This window comes from Bubalus bubalis, chromosome 13, assembly GCF_019923935.1.
Source record: "Bubalus bubalis isolate 160015118507 breed Murrah chromosome 13, NDDB_SH_1, whole genome shotgun sequence".
NCBI lineage: Eukaryota > Metazoa > Chordata > Mammalia > Artiodactyla > Bovidae > Bubalus > Bubalus bubalis.
This window is the reverse complement of record NC_059169.1, coordinates 14,288,326-14,302,576: the sequence shown is the minus strand read 5'-3', so window position 1 is coordinate 14,302,576 and position 14,251 is coordinate 14,288,326. Positions and strand designations below refer to the sequence as shown.

The 14,251-nt window shown below is 42.7% G+C and overlaps 1 protein-coding gene and 1 long non-coding RNA gene across 2 annotated transcripts in view; both read right to left on the bottom strand.

Annotated features, from left to right (window-relative positions):
- LOC102415544 (ATP-binding cassette sub-family C member 4) overlaps positions 1-9,181 on the bottom strand; it is a 224,710-nt gene extending 215,529 nt beyond the window's left edge. The window contains exon 1 of the mRNA XM_045162438.1: positions 6,731-9,181. Coding sequence (XP_045018373.1) covers positions 6,731-6,786 — 56 coding nt within the window. The 5' untranslated portion in view covers positions 6,787-9,181. The remainder of the gene's footprint in view (positions 1-6,730) is intronic.
- Positions 9,182-11,659: 2,478 nt separating this feature from the next.
- The window catches only part of LOC123328963, a 47,819-nt gene continuing 45,227 nt past the window's right edge, over positions 11,660-14,251 (bottom strand). Inside the window, exon 3 of the long non-coding RNA XR_006544000.2 lies at positions 11,660-11,847. This is a non-coding gene — a long non-coding RNA (uncharacterized LOC123328963). The remainder of the gene's footprint in view (positions 11,848-14,251) is intronic.

Below are 14,251 nucleotides of genomic sequence, written 5' to 3'. Positions count from 1 at the left end.
CTATACACAGGATACCCCGCAAACCCTGTTCAAATCCATTAGGCATTATTTAAATGATAATAAAATGTAGAGATAGCCCAAAGATTAACACTATTTTCCTGACCTTTCCACGGTAAGGAAAATTTCAAGGCAAGACAATAATAACCAGTAAAAGCAGATATCAAACTTCTTTTATTCCATTATTCCAAGCACAGTATGTATACAGAATTGATGCTCAAGAATTATTTATTGAATGCATGAATGTCCATGAATCATTAAAGAAGCAATAAGAGAAACTGGGCTTCAGCTTTTACAAACTCTGGTAGGTTGGCACCTCCAAAGAACCCCAATCCAGGAGACAGAAGATTGGATCCTAATCCCAACAGTGGCCCTGAGGACCCAGGGCCTCAGTTGTGCCCCCTCCTCCACTTCTCCACTCCAGGTCAGCATCCCAGTGACCCTTACTATGTCTTACTATGTCTCAATTTCCTTCCAAAACAAAAGTATAAGTCTGTGAGCTTTACCACTAAACAGGTTTGAAACATGTTAGGCCATTTTCCCTACAGTCGTTCCCCACAGAAAACACTCAGAATTAGCACTGGGAAGTGCCCAGATGATGACACTTTCTCCCACACTAGTGCAGGAATAAAAGAGTTCTGGAAATTGTTTGCAAAATTACATGAATGTCCTTAACAATGCTAAACCATATGCTTAAATATGGTCAAGATGGTAAATTTTATGTTTTGTGCATTTTTCCACAATTTAAAAAAATGTAATGAGAAAAAAATTGCACATGATGTGCCTCAGTTGGAAATCTTCCTGTGTTAGAGTCTAGACTTTGTCACTTTCTGGTTGAATGACCACAAACTAGCCACATAACATCTCAGTATTGGCCTCTGGAAACTGAGGAGAACATGTGGAGATACACCTCCCAAGGCTGCTGAGGGCATCACCTGAGAAGACAGTGTTGCTCTAACAGGACAACGTCTCACCAGAAAAAGAGCAGCTGTCACCACGACAGAGACCCTGAGGAATCCCACTGGGCCCCAGAAGAAAATCTCTGATGACTTTGACAGATGAGGTTACAGTGACAGAGCCCAACAGGAAGAACAAAGACTCTGCTTCTTTCCTGGCAAACAGTCAGTGAAACGCCGTGGAATCTTTGTTTAACAGACCTGCCAACTTCCTTTCCCCTCTATAATAGTGATCTCTTTCCCTGGCCCTTTGAAGACTTGCATGTAGCTCTCCATAGTTGTAAACCTCAAACTATAATTCTCTGCTGATCCCATAAGCCTATCTTTGCCAGAGAAATATCTGATACCATCTTTGTTTCATGTCAACAGAGAGAAAGGGGGTCAATATGTTTGGGGGACCCCTGGAAGACTCAGGCAACTTATTCCCTTGACATATCTGAATGGACTCTAATTGACACCTCTCAGGATGATGAGGTAGGATGATCAAGATCCCAAAAAATCAAGAAAAAACTACAAGAGATAAAATTTTTAGGCAGATTAGTTTTCCACAAGGACACACCACACCTCTGAGATGTTCTACACCTTGCTTGAGACTGTAGTTATTGTATAAAATTACCAAAACTCAACAAACTAAATGCTTACAGGAAACAGGTCAAGACCAGAAAAAGCACCTGGCAGAGCTCACCCAGCTTCCACCTACAACATGTGGATCTCTCACTGTTAATGAGGAACAAGTGGTATTCTGGAAATGGTGCAAAGAATCCTAGCTTGAAATTAAACATTTCTAGGTATTCACAATCATTAGTTACTGAGGGCCTAACAGCACCAACCTTCCTAAACCATCTCAGCACTAGGCCAGTTCACATCCCCCCTCATGTCATCAGCTTCTCTGACAAGAGTCTCTGGAGAGTCTGACTTGATGCTAGTGGCAGTTTCCACACCCACACTCCCTTTGCAAGGGGACAGTTTACTGACTGAGATGTGGCCAGTGTCAGTGGAGTAAGGATGCAACCATTCCCTGATGGCCAAATGCATCTGGTCCAAGACCCCACTCCACCCTCATCTCTGGGGATATGTTCTGCACTAACCCCCAACCTGCTGCTTCTGGGATGGGGGGGTGGGGGGAGAAATGCAGAGCACATCCCCAAGGCTGCAGTGCAGGACAGTGGGAACATTGCCAGGGAGAGTCTCAACAGACTGGGCATGGTTCAAAAATTGTGCCACTGACTTTCAATAATGGGAAAAAGGAAGAGTCATCAACAAACCATGATAGCAATATGGGCTGTTTGGGAAAATGAGGTCTATCTTATACCAAATCCTAATATATATATATATATATAGTTGTTTTATATATATAAAATATATATAAATATATATATGTTTTATATATATATAATATATATAAATATATATATAGTTTATTGTTAGAAATTAAATAAGAAAAGACAGCCAAAATAGAATGCTTACAGAGATACAGAGGATGCTAGGATTTTAAAAAAGACATATTACAAAAGCAATAGGAGAAGCTAAAAAGGAAAGTTCAATATAATTAATTATATCTAATTTAAAACCTCTAAAGAATAAAGGAAAGTCTGAAAAAGTATTATATGTGCTATTGCAAATTATTCAAATATAAAAATGCCTCATAGGAAAAAATGTCTATGAAGAGACAATTCAAAGAAAGAGACAATTCAAAGAAAGACAAATAGTCAATAAAGTTCCAACTCTAAAAATCAAATAAATTCTTATTAAAACTGATATTGGACTTCCCTGATGGTCCAGTAGTTAAGAATCCATCTGCTAATCCAGGGAACACAGGTTTGATTCCTGGTCCAGGAAGATTCCATGTGGCACGGAGCAACTAAGCCCATGAGCCACAACTATTGATGCCCACTCACCCTGGAGCCTGTGCTCCAAAAGAAGAGAAGCCCCTGCACCACAACTAGGGAGGAGCCACCCGTCACCACACAACTAGAGAAAAGCATGAGAGCAGCAATGATGACCCAGCGTGGACAACAATAAATAAATAACTGTTTGACATTTTTAACCTCAGTCCCATTAGAAATGTAATTCAGGTACTCACAAATAGCAATGAAATAAACACACAAGCAGTTTTTAAGAGGGCAAACCTGATGGAACAAAATTCGGCTTTCACCAGTTATTCTAAGAAACAGCCAAATTATCAGTGAGTGTACGTGGCTAATAGAAATAAACTTTTATTCACTTCTTCTTCTATAGTTTTAATTTTATTGCAGAAATTTCTAAAATCCACAATAATTACCTATAGCCATAACGTATGCCTTCTCTTTGACCCTAAGTCCCACCCATGCTGTGAAAACACTAAAACTCCAGTGAGGTCATTTGTATAAAGACAAGAAGCTAGTTACTGGCATCATTTGCAAGTTTAGAAAGCAGGTGAAATATGAGAAGAAAAGCAAACACCCAATGAGAAGATGAAAACTCAGTTTTTCTCTACAAGGTGGACTTTGTCTCTGGGCAGTACTTTTTGCCTGGGCTCATGTCAGCTTTCCCCAGGGCAGCCAGTGGGGAACACAAGAAAATCACGAGGGTACCTCAGACTTTACATACAGGCTGGAAATTGTGTTCAACAACTAACTTCACAAAGTCTGGACTCCTTTTAAAAGTTAACATTGAAGTAGTAATGCCAGTGGGAGGGGTGGCTGAAAGCAGAAGCCAGTCTCAACCTTCCATCAGAATCACCTGGAGCTTCTTTAACCCCCACCCCCAGAATTTATAACTTTACACAATTGGTCTAGAAAGAGTGCAGGGGCGGGGGTTGGGGGGGGTGGGGGGAGCCGGGGGAGGGGTGGAGGGGTTGGGGGGCGGGGGGGGGATTTGTATTTCTAACAAACTCCCAGGTGATGAGGATGAGCAGGTCTGAAAGCTCTGAGAAGAGCCGCCCTAAAGCTTGATTATAGAGATGTTTCACATGCATCATCTCCAACAGCAAGAACTTTAAGAACTTGCCTTGAGAGACTCGTGCCAATAAGACCAAAGGTGTGTTTGGAATCAGCTTCTTTGTGCATTTACAAACAAGTACACAAATAGAACCTACTCGATACACCAGTTACATACACAGGGAGCCAGATTGCCTGATTTGGGGTCCAACTCTTTCACTTTCTAGCTGTGTGTTGGCAGACAACTCACTCAACCTCTCTGCTTCAGCAACTTCAAGTGTGAAATAAGAGGTAATAGCTTCTCTCCTTCCAGCAGGAAAACTGGAAATGGGTGTCTACCAAGATCAATGAGAAGTCTTTATCTTCTCATTTCCACACACACATTTTGAAAATCCACAGACAGAAGGTGCCTGGAGAGTTTTTTGCCCTGCCTTAAGCAGATGTTTGACTATTTCAGTATTATTTAGAGTAACCACACCCACATTCCTTCTTCTAGGCCCCTCTTTCCTTAAGGGCCACCAAATGACCAAGAGAGGTAACTATACACTGAATATACCACTATCAGAACAAGCATAGGAGCTCCCATTCCCTGGAGCTAGGTTCCAGAAACAAAAGACCTAATAATCACCAAAGAGTGATTAAAATCCAGAGGTTCAGGCCTGCCTAGTTAGTTCAGTTCAGTTCAGTTGCTCAGTCGTGTCCGACTCTTTGCAACCCCATGAATCACAGCACACCAGGCCTCCCTGTCCATCACCAACTCCCAGAGTTTACTCAAACTCATGCCCATCGAGTTGGTGATGCCATCCAGCCATCTCATCCTCTGTCATCCCCTTCTCCTCTTGCCCCCAATCCCTCACAGCATCAGGGTCTTTTCCAATGAGTCAACTCTTCTCATGAGGTGGCCAAAATAAAGTATTGGAGTTTCAGCTTTAGTATCAGTCCTTCCAATGAACACCCAGGACTGATCTCCTTTAAGATGGACTGGTTGGATCTCCTTGCAGTCCAAGGGACTCTCAAGAGTCTTCTCCAACACCACAGTTCAAAAGCATCAATTCTTTGGTGCTCAGCTTTCTTCACAGTCCAACTCTCACATCCATACATGACTACTGGAAAAACCATAGCCTTGACTAGATGGACCTTTGTTAGCAAAGTAATGTCTCTGCTTTTGAATATGCTATCTAGGGTTGTCCCAGTGCACTAGCCCCAAGCATCCAATATCGTGCATCGAACCTGGACTGGCAACTCATTTCATACATGATATTTTACATGTTTCAATGCCATTCTCCAAATCTTCCCACCCTCTCCCTCTCCCACAGAGTCCATAAGACTGTTCTATACATCAGTGTCTCTTTTGCTGTCTCGTACACAGGGTTATTGTTACCATCTTTCTAAATTCCATATATATGCGTTAGTATACTGTATTGGTGTTTTTCTTTCTGGCTTACTTCACTCTGTATAATAGGCTCCAGTTTCACCCACCTCATTAGAACTGATTCAAATGTATTCTTTTTAATGGCTGAGTAATACTCCATTGTGTATATGTACCACAGCTTGCTTATCCATTCATCTGCTGATGGACATCTAGGTTGCTTCCATGTCCTGGCTATTATAAACAGTGCTGCGATGAACACTGGGGTACACGTGTCTCTTTCCCTTCTGGTTTCCTCAGTGTGTATGCCGGTCATAACTTTCCTTCCAAGGAGTAAGCGTCTTTTAATTTCATGGCTGCAATCACCATCCTCAGTGATTTTGGAGCCCCCAAAAATAAAGGTCCCAGCTATTAGATGAAGACTTCAGGTAAGAGCTTCAGCTCTCTGCAGCATTTTTCATTGGTGTTTCCTCACAGTTCAGGGACCCTTCAGCGGTTTCAGGACCACATGACTCCTGGGCAGGACCACCTGCATCAAGACCATGCACTGCTTCTCTGAAGGCTAAAGATCTGCATAAGACCCCACGGGTTTCAGGGACCACATCCCCAAGGTTTGGTCCTTAAATGTGGAAGTGGAGATATTCACAGTAGAGAAAGGGGCCGTTCAAATACATACTTCAGTCCTGGCTGTGTGTCCCAGGCAAAAGCAAAATGTGTTCAAGAATAGTATTCCCATTCATTACATTAAAAACAAGTGTTTTTACACATATGAAACTTGTCACAAATAGATACCAGGAAATGCAGTGAGAGATGTACAGGGAGAGAGGGAGGGAGGAAGGGAGACATTGTCATAGGCACAGTGACGAGGGAGCCCGGTGCAGGCGGAACTCAGCTGTCACCTAAGGAATATGGGGAAAATGGGGACGTTCTTGGACGATGAGAACAGTGCAGGGCACTAACTGGATAAAGGAAGCTGTTCATAAACTGCTTGCTTAGGGGAAAAATAAGGATGCCGCTTTAGTTCAGAACTGCGAATTCTTGAGCAGTACTGGGGAAGCCGGCCAAGAATGGAGTGTGGCTGTGTGGTATTGGGTGTGTGGGCGGCAGGGGTTGGAGTGGGTGGTCCAGTCCTTCTCCTGCTTGGCGGGAGACTCCTTGGGCAGCCTGGGTTCTCAGCTTCCCTGCCTCCTGCTTCACTCGCCGCCCCACCTATTTTACCCGCTTCCCCCTCCTACTAGGGCCTAAGGAGTTTGCTGGTGGGGTAGCGAGCTACAAGTCAGGGAGCCCCACCGCGAATTCCCTCTCCCGGGCTCCCCAGATGCCAGGGACCACGTGGCCCCAGGGGCTACAAGCAGCCAGGTGCCCAGGGCGCCCTCGCAAAGCTCTCCCTCGCCCCGACCACCCCTCTCCTCGGTCCCCAAAAGCTCAGCGGCGGCGTCAAGCACCCGCCCCACGACGGCGGAGGTGTCACAGCCCAGGCGGGCTCTCACCAGAAGAACAGGCGCGAGCAGAAGTTCGCGTCGTGCAGAGGGTTGGGCTTCCGCATCTTGCCGGCGGGGGCTGCCGCGGGCCTGGGTCACGCTGCTCTGGTGATGGAGCTGCTCCTGGAGGCGCCGGCGAGGAGGCTGAGGCTCAGACACAGCGCGGTCCTCTCTTGGGGAGACAGAACTACCTGCTTCAAGGAGTGGAGCACCGGGGGGCCGCCCGCGCCTCTGCCCCTGGGGCCTGGAGTCGGGAGCGGTGGGGGCAGCAGGACCAAGGGGCAGCCAGGCGGACTCTGCCCGGGGCCGCGCAGTTGTTGAGGCGAGGCTGCAGGCGCACTTGATGGAGCCACTTAGGGAAAGTGCGGCACCCAAGGCACGGGACAGAGGCGCCTACGTTTGGGCACCGGGCTGCAAATGCTACCAAAGGGCGCGCCCTGAGCCCAGGCCCCCACCCAGAAGAAGGAGAGGGAGGGGCAGGCTACATGAGAACCGCCCCTTAGCTGTGGTGAAGACCAGGAGAAAGCTGGCACAAGGAGATAGCAGTCTGCGCTCTGGGCACTCTGCCCTCATCAAGACCAAATAAGGGTGCTACAGGAGGGTGTCAAGCTGTTATGGAGCAAGGACCTTGTGGGACCTTCCTGAGATAGATCCCACCCCACCCCATGCCCTCTGCCTGCCTACTGTTTGTGCATGTTGTGCTCAGTCACTCAGCCCTGTCCGACTCTTTGCGACCACATGGACTGTAGCCCACCAGACTCCTCTGTCCATGGGATTATCTAGGCAAGAATACTGGAGTGGGTTGCCATTTCCTCCTCCAGGGGATCTTCCTGAACCATGAATCTAGCCTGCATCCTGCTTCTCTTTGTATTGGCAGGTGGATTCTTTACCACTGAACCACCTGGGAAGCCCCTCTTGCTTGGAGAAAAGCTTTAATCTCCCAGGCCTCCTCTGAACCACAGAAGGCTGGCTCAAGAATTAATGATTGAAAGAATGTGAATGTGTAGTAACAACAACAACAAAATATTAAACAATAGATCAGCCATATAGCAATCACAAAATCTTTAGTCCCTGAAGGATTTAGATCATATAGATGACAGTGTCTGATGCACATTCCTGAGTTATTCTACAGATACTAAAACCCTCACCAGATGGAAGAAGTTAACTGCATGACGACCACGAGCAGGGAGCCCCCACACCAGCTGGAGCCTGAGGACTGAAGATGTTAAACCCCATGACATGACCCTGTTACCTCATCATCAACCAATCAGAGAATAATGATGGAGGTGATCACCTATACTGCACTTTCTCCCTCACCTTCCCTGCAAAAACTCTCCCCTGAAATCCATCAGGGAGTTTGGATTTTTTTGAGCATGAACTCCTTGCTTGACTCTTTCAATAAACCTTTCTTTGCTCCAAACTCCAACAGATTTTTTGACCTCGGACAACAACAGGGTTTTTAGCACAGATTATGTTTGTAGAGCTGCAAGACCTAATGAAAAGTAACAAAGTCAGAGGAACTCAGATGATTTTGGAAGATGAATGCATGGTGTTAATGGGGGCAGCTTTCTGGCATCTTACATGCTGCATTGTGCAGGGAACCTCTGTGAGCTTGTTGCTGCCCTCTTAGACTGGGAAAGGGAAATCTGAAGGGAGAGAGGCTGTCGCATGATTTCTTTCATCATGAGCTCAGGGCCTAGACAAGTAACAGTGGCATATGTTACAGAACACAGGTCATGCATATTTCTGGGGAACTCCCCTTACTTTTAACTGTAACAACACCCTATTCAACAATGTATTATCCCTATTTTATGGATGAGAAAGATGAGGCTCAAGGACAGCACTGATCCACAGTCTTCAAAGATGTATTAAATGATGACTCCTGATTTGGACTCAAGCCCAAGTCCAGCATGACTGTCTCACTGGTGGATGGACAGTGAGCATCAAAACTGCCTAGAATGTGTTATTTGAGTGAATGAATGACTGCAGGACTGAATGAACAAAATGTTGGGCTCCTACCCATAAGTATGTAGCTATTTGTGTGGCCATCTTACCAGCTCAGCAGTTTTCTTCCCTTCCACCCTAAATGAAGAAAGGTCAAAATTTGTGGAGCTTATCACAAGATCATGTTGCTATTCTTTGATAATTTCCCTTTTTAATAATGACTTTAGGCTTCAATTACAAAACACAAGTAAGTTCTGGAGAACTGGTATACAGAAATGTGGCTCCAGTCAACAATTATGTACTGTGAAATTTCAATTTTCTATGAGAAGAGATCTTGGAAGTTCTCAACATTAAAAACAAAAAAGGAAAATGGTTAAGGTGTGAATTGACTGCTATGTTGATTGCCTTGGCTGTGGTGAGTAGTTTTTATAGTCCATAGGTTGCAAAGAGTCAGACGCGACTTAGCAACTGAGCATATATGTGTATCAAGTCATTAGGTTGTATCTTCAATATTTACATTTTTTTTGTTTTTTTTTTTGTTTTTTATTTATTTATTTTTTCAATATTTACATTTTAATTGTCATTTATACCTCAATAAAGCTGGAGGGAAAATGATTTTAAGGAAAGCCTTAATGTATTCAAATATTTTTATAAGTCAACTTGTAAGAATGACAGAATGTTGATTATGTTCTATCAATGGGCATTGTGAGGATTTATTATACTATTTTTTGATATTCCATGCATGTTTAAAATCTTCTGTTGCAAAAAAATGAAAACAGAGCTGAAATGTGTAACAATTACCTACTTTCTGGCATTAGCTCTTTCTGAGATAATGCAATCTGCAGTTTACATAACCCAACTTCACCTGATTTACAGTCCTCTTAAATCTCTGGCTGAAGTTGGAAGCCTATTGACTTCCCTTATCAGGCTTCCCCAGACTGTTCTCCCCAGTCCCCAAAACTATCTCAGAACCATAATTAGCATCTCCACACTGTCAAATACACTCTGTCCCTTCAGCCTCTGCTGTCTTTTTGGCTTTTAACTAAGATCTTTTGAAACTTCTCAGCATTCTTTTCTGAACATTAATATGATACTTAGAAGAGATATTAAAATCCAGCATTGAACTGTGTAGAGAAGGCTCAACATGAAGCCAGGGGACCAGAGCTTTAGATGCTTCACTTATTACTGAACCTTTCTGACCTAGCCCATCTAAGGTCTAAAATGGGAAATTGCCACTCTTTGTACTCCCTGTAGGTTTATTGTGAGTCTCATAATGTGTAAATGTACTTTTTAAAACCTAAAGCAACATACAAACAAAAAGATTTCCATTCACTGGAATGAAAATTGCATCCATTCCATTCATGTTTAGCTACATGACCACAAAGCCATGCGTGGAGCTTACAAACAGAGAAGATGTATTAAGGTCTATATCTGCATGTGTTTTCTGATCTTAAATATTCAGTACTATAACTGAAGGCAATAATAACAAGTGTTGGAAAGGATGTAGAGAAATTGGAAATCTCATACATTGCTAGTGGGAACGTAAGGGGGTACAGCCACAAAGTTACCACATAATCCAGCAATCCTACTCCTAGGCAGATAAATGAAGCCCATGTACACATGAAAACTTACATATGAATGTCATAGTGGCACTATTCATAAAAGGAAAAAATGTATTGGAGGCAGGGCAATCCAAGGGTACATAAACTGATAAATGGACAAATAAAACATGGTATTATGGGCTTTGGAATATTATTTGGCATTTTATAAAATACTGATGCATGCTATAACATGGATGAACACTGAATACATTATGCTGAGTTAATGCAGCCAGCCATTGATTCTAGTGGAAATGATGAGACAGCTTCTAACAAGGGATTCAATCTTGTCAGACTTGATTCATTCCCAAACCTCAGGGACATATGATGCAAATTTATAACTGTGTGAAAACTGATGTTGAAGCTGAAACTCCAATATGTTGGCCACCTCATGCGAAGAGTTGACTCATTGAAAAAGACCCTAATGCTGGGAAGGATTGGGGGCAGGAGGAGAAGGGGACAACAGAGGATGAGATGGCTGGATGGCATCACCGACTCGATGGACATGGGTTTGGGTAGACTCCAGTAGTTGGTGATCGACAGGCAGGCCTGGCATGCTGTGATTCATGGGGTTGCAAAGAGTCGAACACGACTGAGCGACTGAACTGAACGGAACTATAAATTATTAAATGATCTATGGTATCTCTGTCAAATAGTCAAAGCATCAAGCATTAAATCTGCAGCAGATATAAGAGCAGTACTAAAATGGTTCAGCTGAGACAGTGCTGGTCTTCAAGTATTTTTCTATCAAGACAAAAGGGATTCACAATATAAACACACTCCAGTGAGTAGCCATAGTCTGAATATGGTTAAAATTTCATTGTCACTCCACTGTCCCATAATATATCCACCTCCATAACGTCAGGAATGGACATCTCATTCAAATCTAGCCAATAATAGTATGCTACGTCTCTGTTCAAAGGGTTTGGCCCAGAGATAAAGTGAAGGCCCATGTTAGGCCAATTGGCTTTCTTCCTTGAGGATATTTTTGTTGCTGTTCTTTTTTTGTTTTTGTTTTTGTTTCTCCTGGAGTTAGAAAGGAGAAAACTTCCCTTTCCTTTCTAGTGAGGGAGTTATAAGGACATGACCCATGATTGTTGGTAGCTATGTGCCCCATTTACATGGAGAGGCCTGAAAGAATAAAGAAGCTTCCCAGTGGCACTGGTGTTAAACAAACCACCTGCCAATGCAGGAGACATAAGAGATGCAGGTTCGATCCCTGGGTCGAGCAGATCCCCTGGAGGAGGAAATGGCAACCCAATCCAGCATTCTTGCCTGGAGAATCCCATGGACAGAGGAGCCTGGTGAGCTACATCCATAGGGCACAGAGTCAGACATGACTGAAGTGACTTAGCATGCACACACATGCCTAAAAGAATAAAACAGGTACCCAAAGGAAAATCAACAGCTATTTATTAAACACCCACTGTGTGGCAAGACTGATCCAGAATCAGGGACAGGATAAGTAAAGAGGATGAGTGATGTAAAGGAGAGTCTTGGCATCAGGCTTCCAGGGCTCCTGAGACTAGCAGGATCCCTCCTTGGACTGTGTGGCCTGCTGGAGCAGATGTCACTTTCCAGCTCCTAGCGAAAAAGGAAGGGGGAGAGAAAAGTGAGAAAGGCAGGAAGAGAGGGAGAGAGAGAGAGACAGTAAGAAGGAAGAATGGAGAATGAAAGATGGAAACAAGAAGGAAATGATAGAAAGTAAAAGAGAAGAGGAACAAAAGAAGATAGAGTGAGGGAAAGAAAACTGGAGAAAGATTGAAAGAGAAGAAAGAAGAGAAAATCAGCAGAGGAGAGAGGAGAGGACTTACAGGACACTGTGGCCAGGTGCCCTGGCGAGCTCCCTCCCCCTCTGCACAAACCTTTAAAAACCTATCCACCACTTTTTGATTTAAGGCGATCGCTGCTGCCTCCGTTTGTGCCTTCCAGGGCCCAAGAGTTCCCCACTTTGCCCCCAAAGCCTCTCTAAGTGCTGCCTAAGACTGAGGAAGATAAAAAGTTTTTTGAGCAGTGGAGCTTTTAAAACAGACTGCGTGCACAATATGCAGAGAGTGCTCCTTGGAGAAAACCCCTGAGGGGGGTCTCACCCAGGCTAAGAGAAAAGCAGAAAGGTAAGGGGATTTAGCAACAATATTAACAGCTGACATGCCGGTTACTCCAATTCCAATGGGAGTGGCTGACCCCCTACCTGAGGGCATTGTAGGACTTGTGCTAGGGCATAGCTCACTTTCTTTTCAAAAAATTTCGGTGGTGCATGGTGTAGTAGATTCTGATTATATTGAGAAATTAAAGTTTTGATCTCACCGCCTACTAAAACTGTGCAAATTAATAAAGGTCAAAGAATAACACAGTTTTTGCTTTTACCTTACTATCAGACAAGAAAAACCTTAACTTCTCAAGCTAGGGGCCCCAGAAGATTTGGATCTAGTGATCTAGCTTTTTGGGTACAGGAAATTACAGCTTCTAGGCCTTAAAAAAAATTTTTTTTAATTCAAGAAAATAAAATGTCAGGGCTATTAGACACAGGAACAGACCTCTCTTAACATTGCTGGGAAAGACTGGCCCAGTTCCTGGCCCATACATACTACTGAAAATGAGTTGGTGGGATTAGATAAAGTGGTATGCAGGGTGGGAATGCTGTAGAGAAAAAGGTGAGGGAGAGTTTAAAACCTTGAAGGGTAGTGAGTTCCCCGTTGCTGGAGGTATTCAAGCAAAGATTAGATGGTTGCTTGTCATCTAAAAAGCTATAGACCAGATTTAGGTTACAAAACAATAACTGGAGAAGCTTATAAAGATGTGCAACACCTCTTTACTTGCTTCTCATATTTAGGTCTGCCAAAAGTTTTGAAAACTGATAATGCCCCTTTGAAGCTGTGGAGAGATTGTTTACTAACTTTAAATGATTTCCAAAAATTATTAGGGGACATTAATTGGATATGCCCACATTTAAAACTGACTACTGCAGATTTAAAGCCTTTGTTTGATTGTTTAAAAAGCGATCCTAATTCCAGTTCTAAAAAAAAGTTGGCTAATGAGACAGAGTCTGCTCTTGTTAAAGTAGACGAGACTTTAAATGATCAGTTAATTAAGATTAATATTACCAAAAGATGAGATTAAATTATTCTTGCCACAAAAACATACACCTACAGGGTGCTTGTGACAAAAAGTCCCATTGGTTCCATCTACCAGTGACCCCAAGAAAAATAGTTTTATCTTATCCCAGCTTGGTGGCACAATTAATTATAAAAAGAATAAAAAAGAAGTGTGGAACTTTTTAGAAAAAAAGTAACAAATATAATAATTCCATTCAATAGGGATCAACTACAAGTCTTTTACAAAATAGTGATGATTGGCAAGTTGCCTTGATAGATTTTAGGGGTCAAATTTTGTTTCATTTGCCCTCAAGCCCCCACAGTAGTTAAAAGTTCAAAAATGTTAGATTGGCAGTTTAAGGATACCTGTGGAACTTTCCAACCCTACGTAGTTCCTACGCTCCCCTTTACCCTATGGGGGAGGGACGTGCTATCTCAAATAAAGAGATACTCAGAGAAGGGTTTTCTCAATTTCTTAGTTATCAACAGGCGGTACAATTAACAATACTTTATATATTGTTATAAATACATAATATAAATATATTTGCCTAATTACAGTTTGCCTAATTAGGTATGGGTATAAATAAAATATAATAAAGGTATACCTAATTCTATTTATAGATCTATACTTAATTAATTTGTATATAAATTAATATGTATACTACATATGCATATTATATATACTGTATAATTAAATATATATTACAGTAATATAATGTGTGTGTGGCTGATATTAATTGGTATGGATTGATGCTGTGATGATATATGTTCTATATACTGTATAATTATATATGTGTGACATGTATTATTACAGTACATTGGTTTGTGTTGGTTGGTATTAGCTGTGTATGTGTTGTATTGCTGTAATATATATTAATTAATATATTAATTAT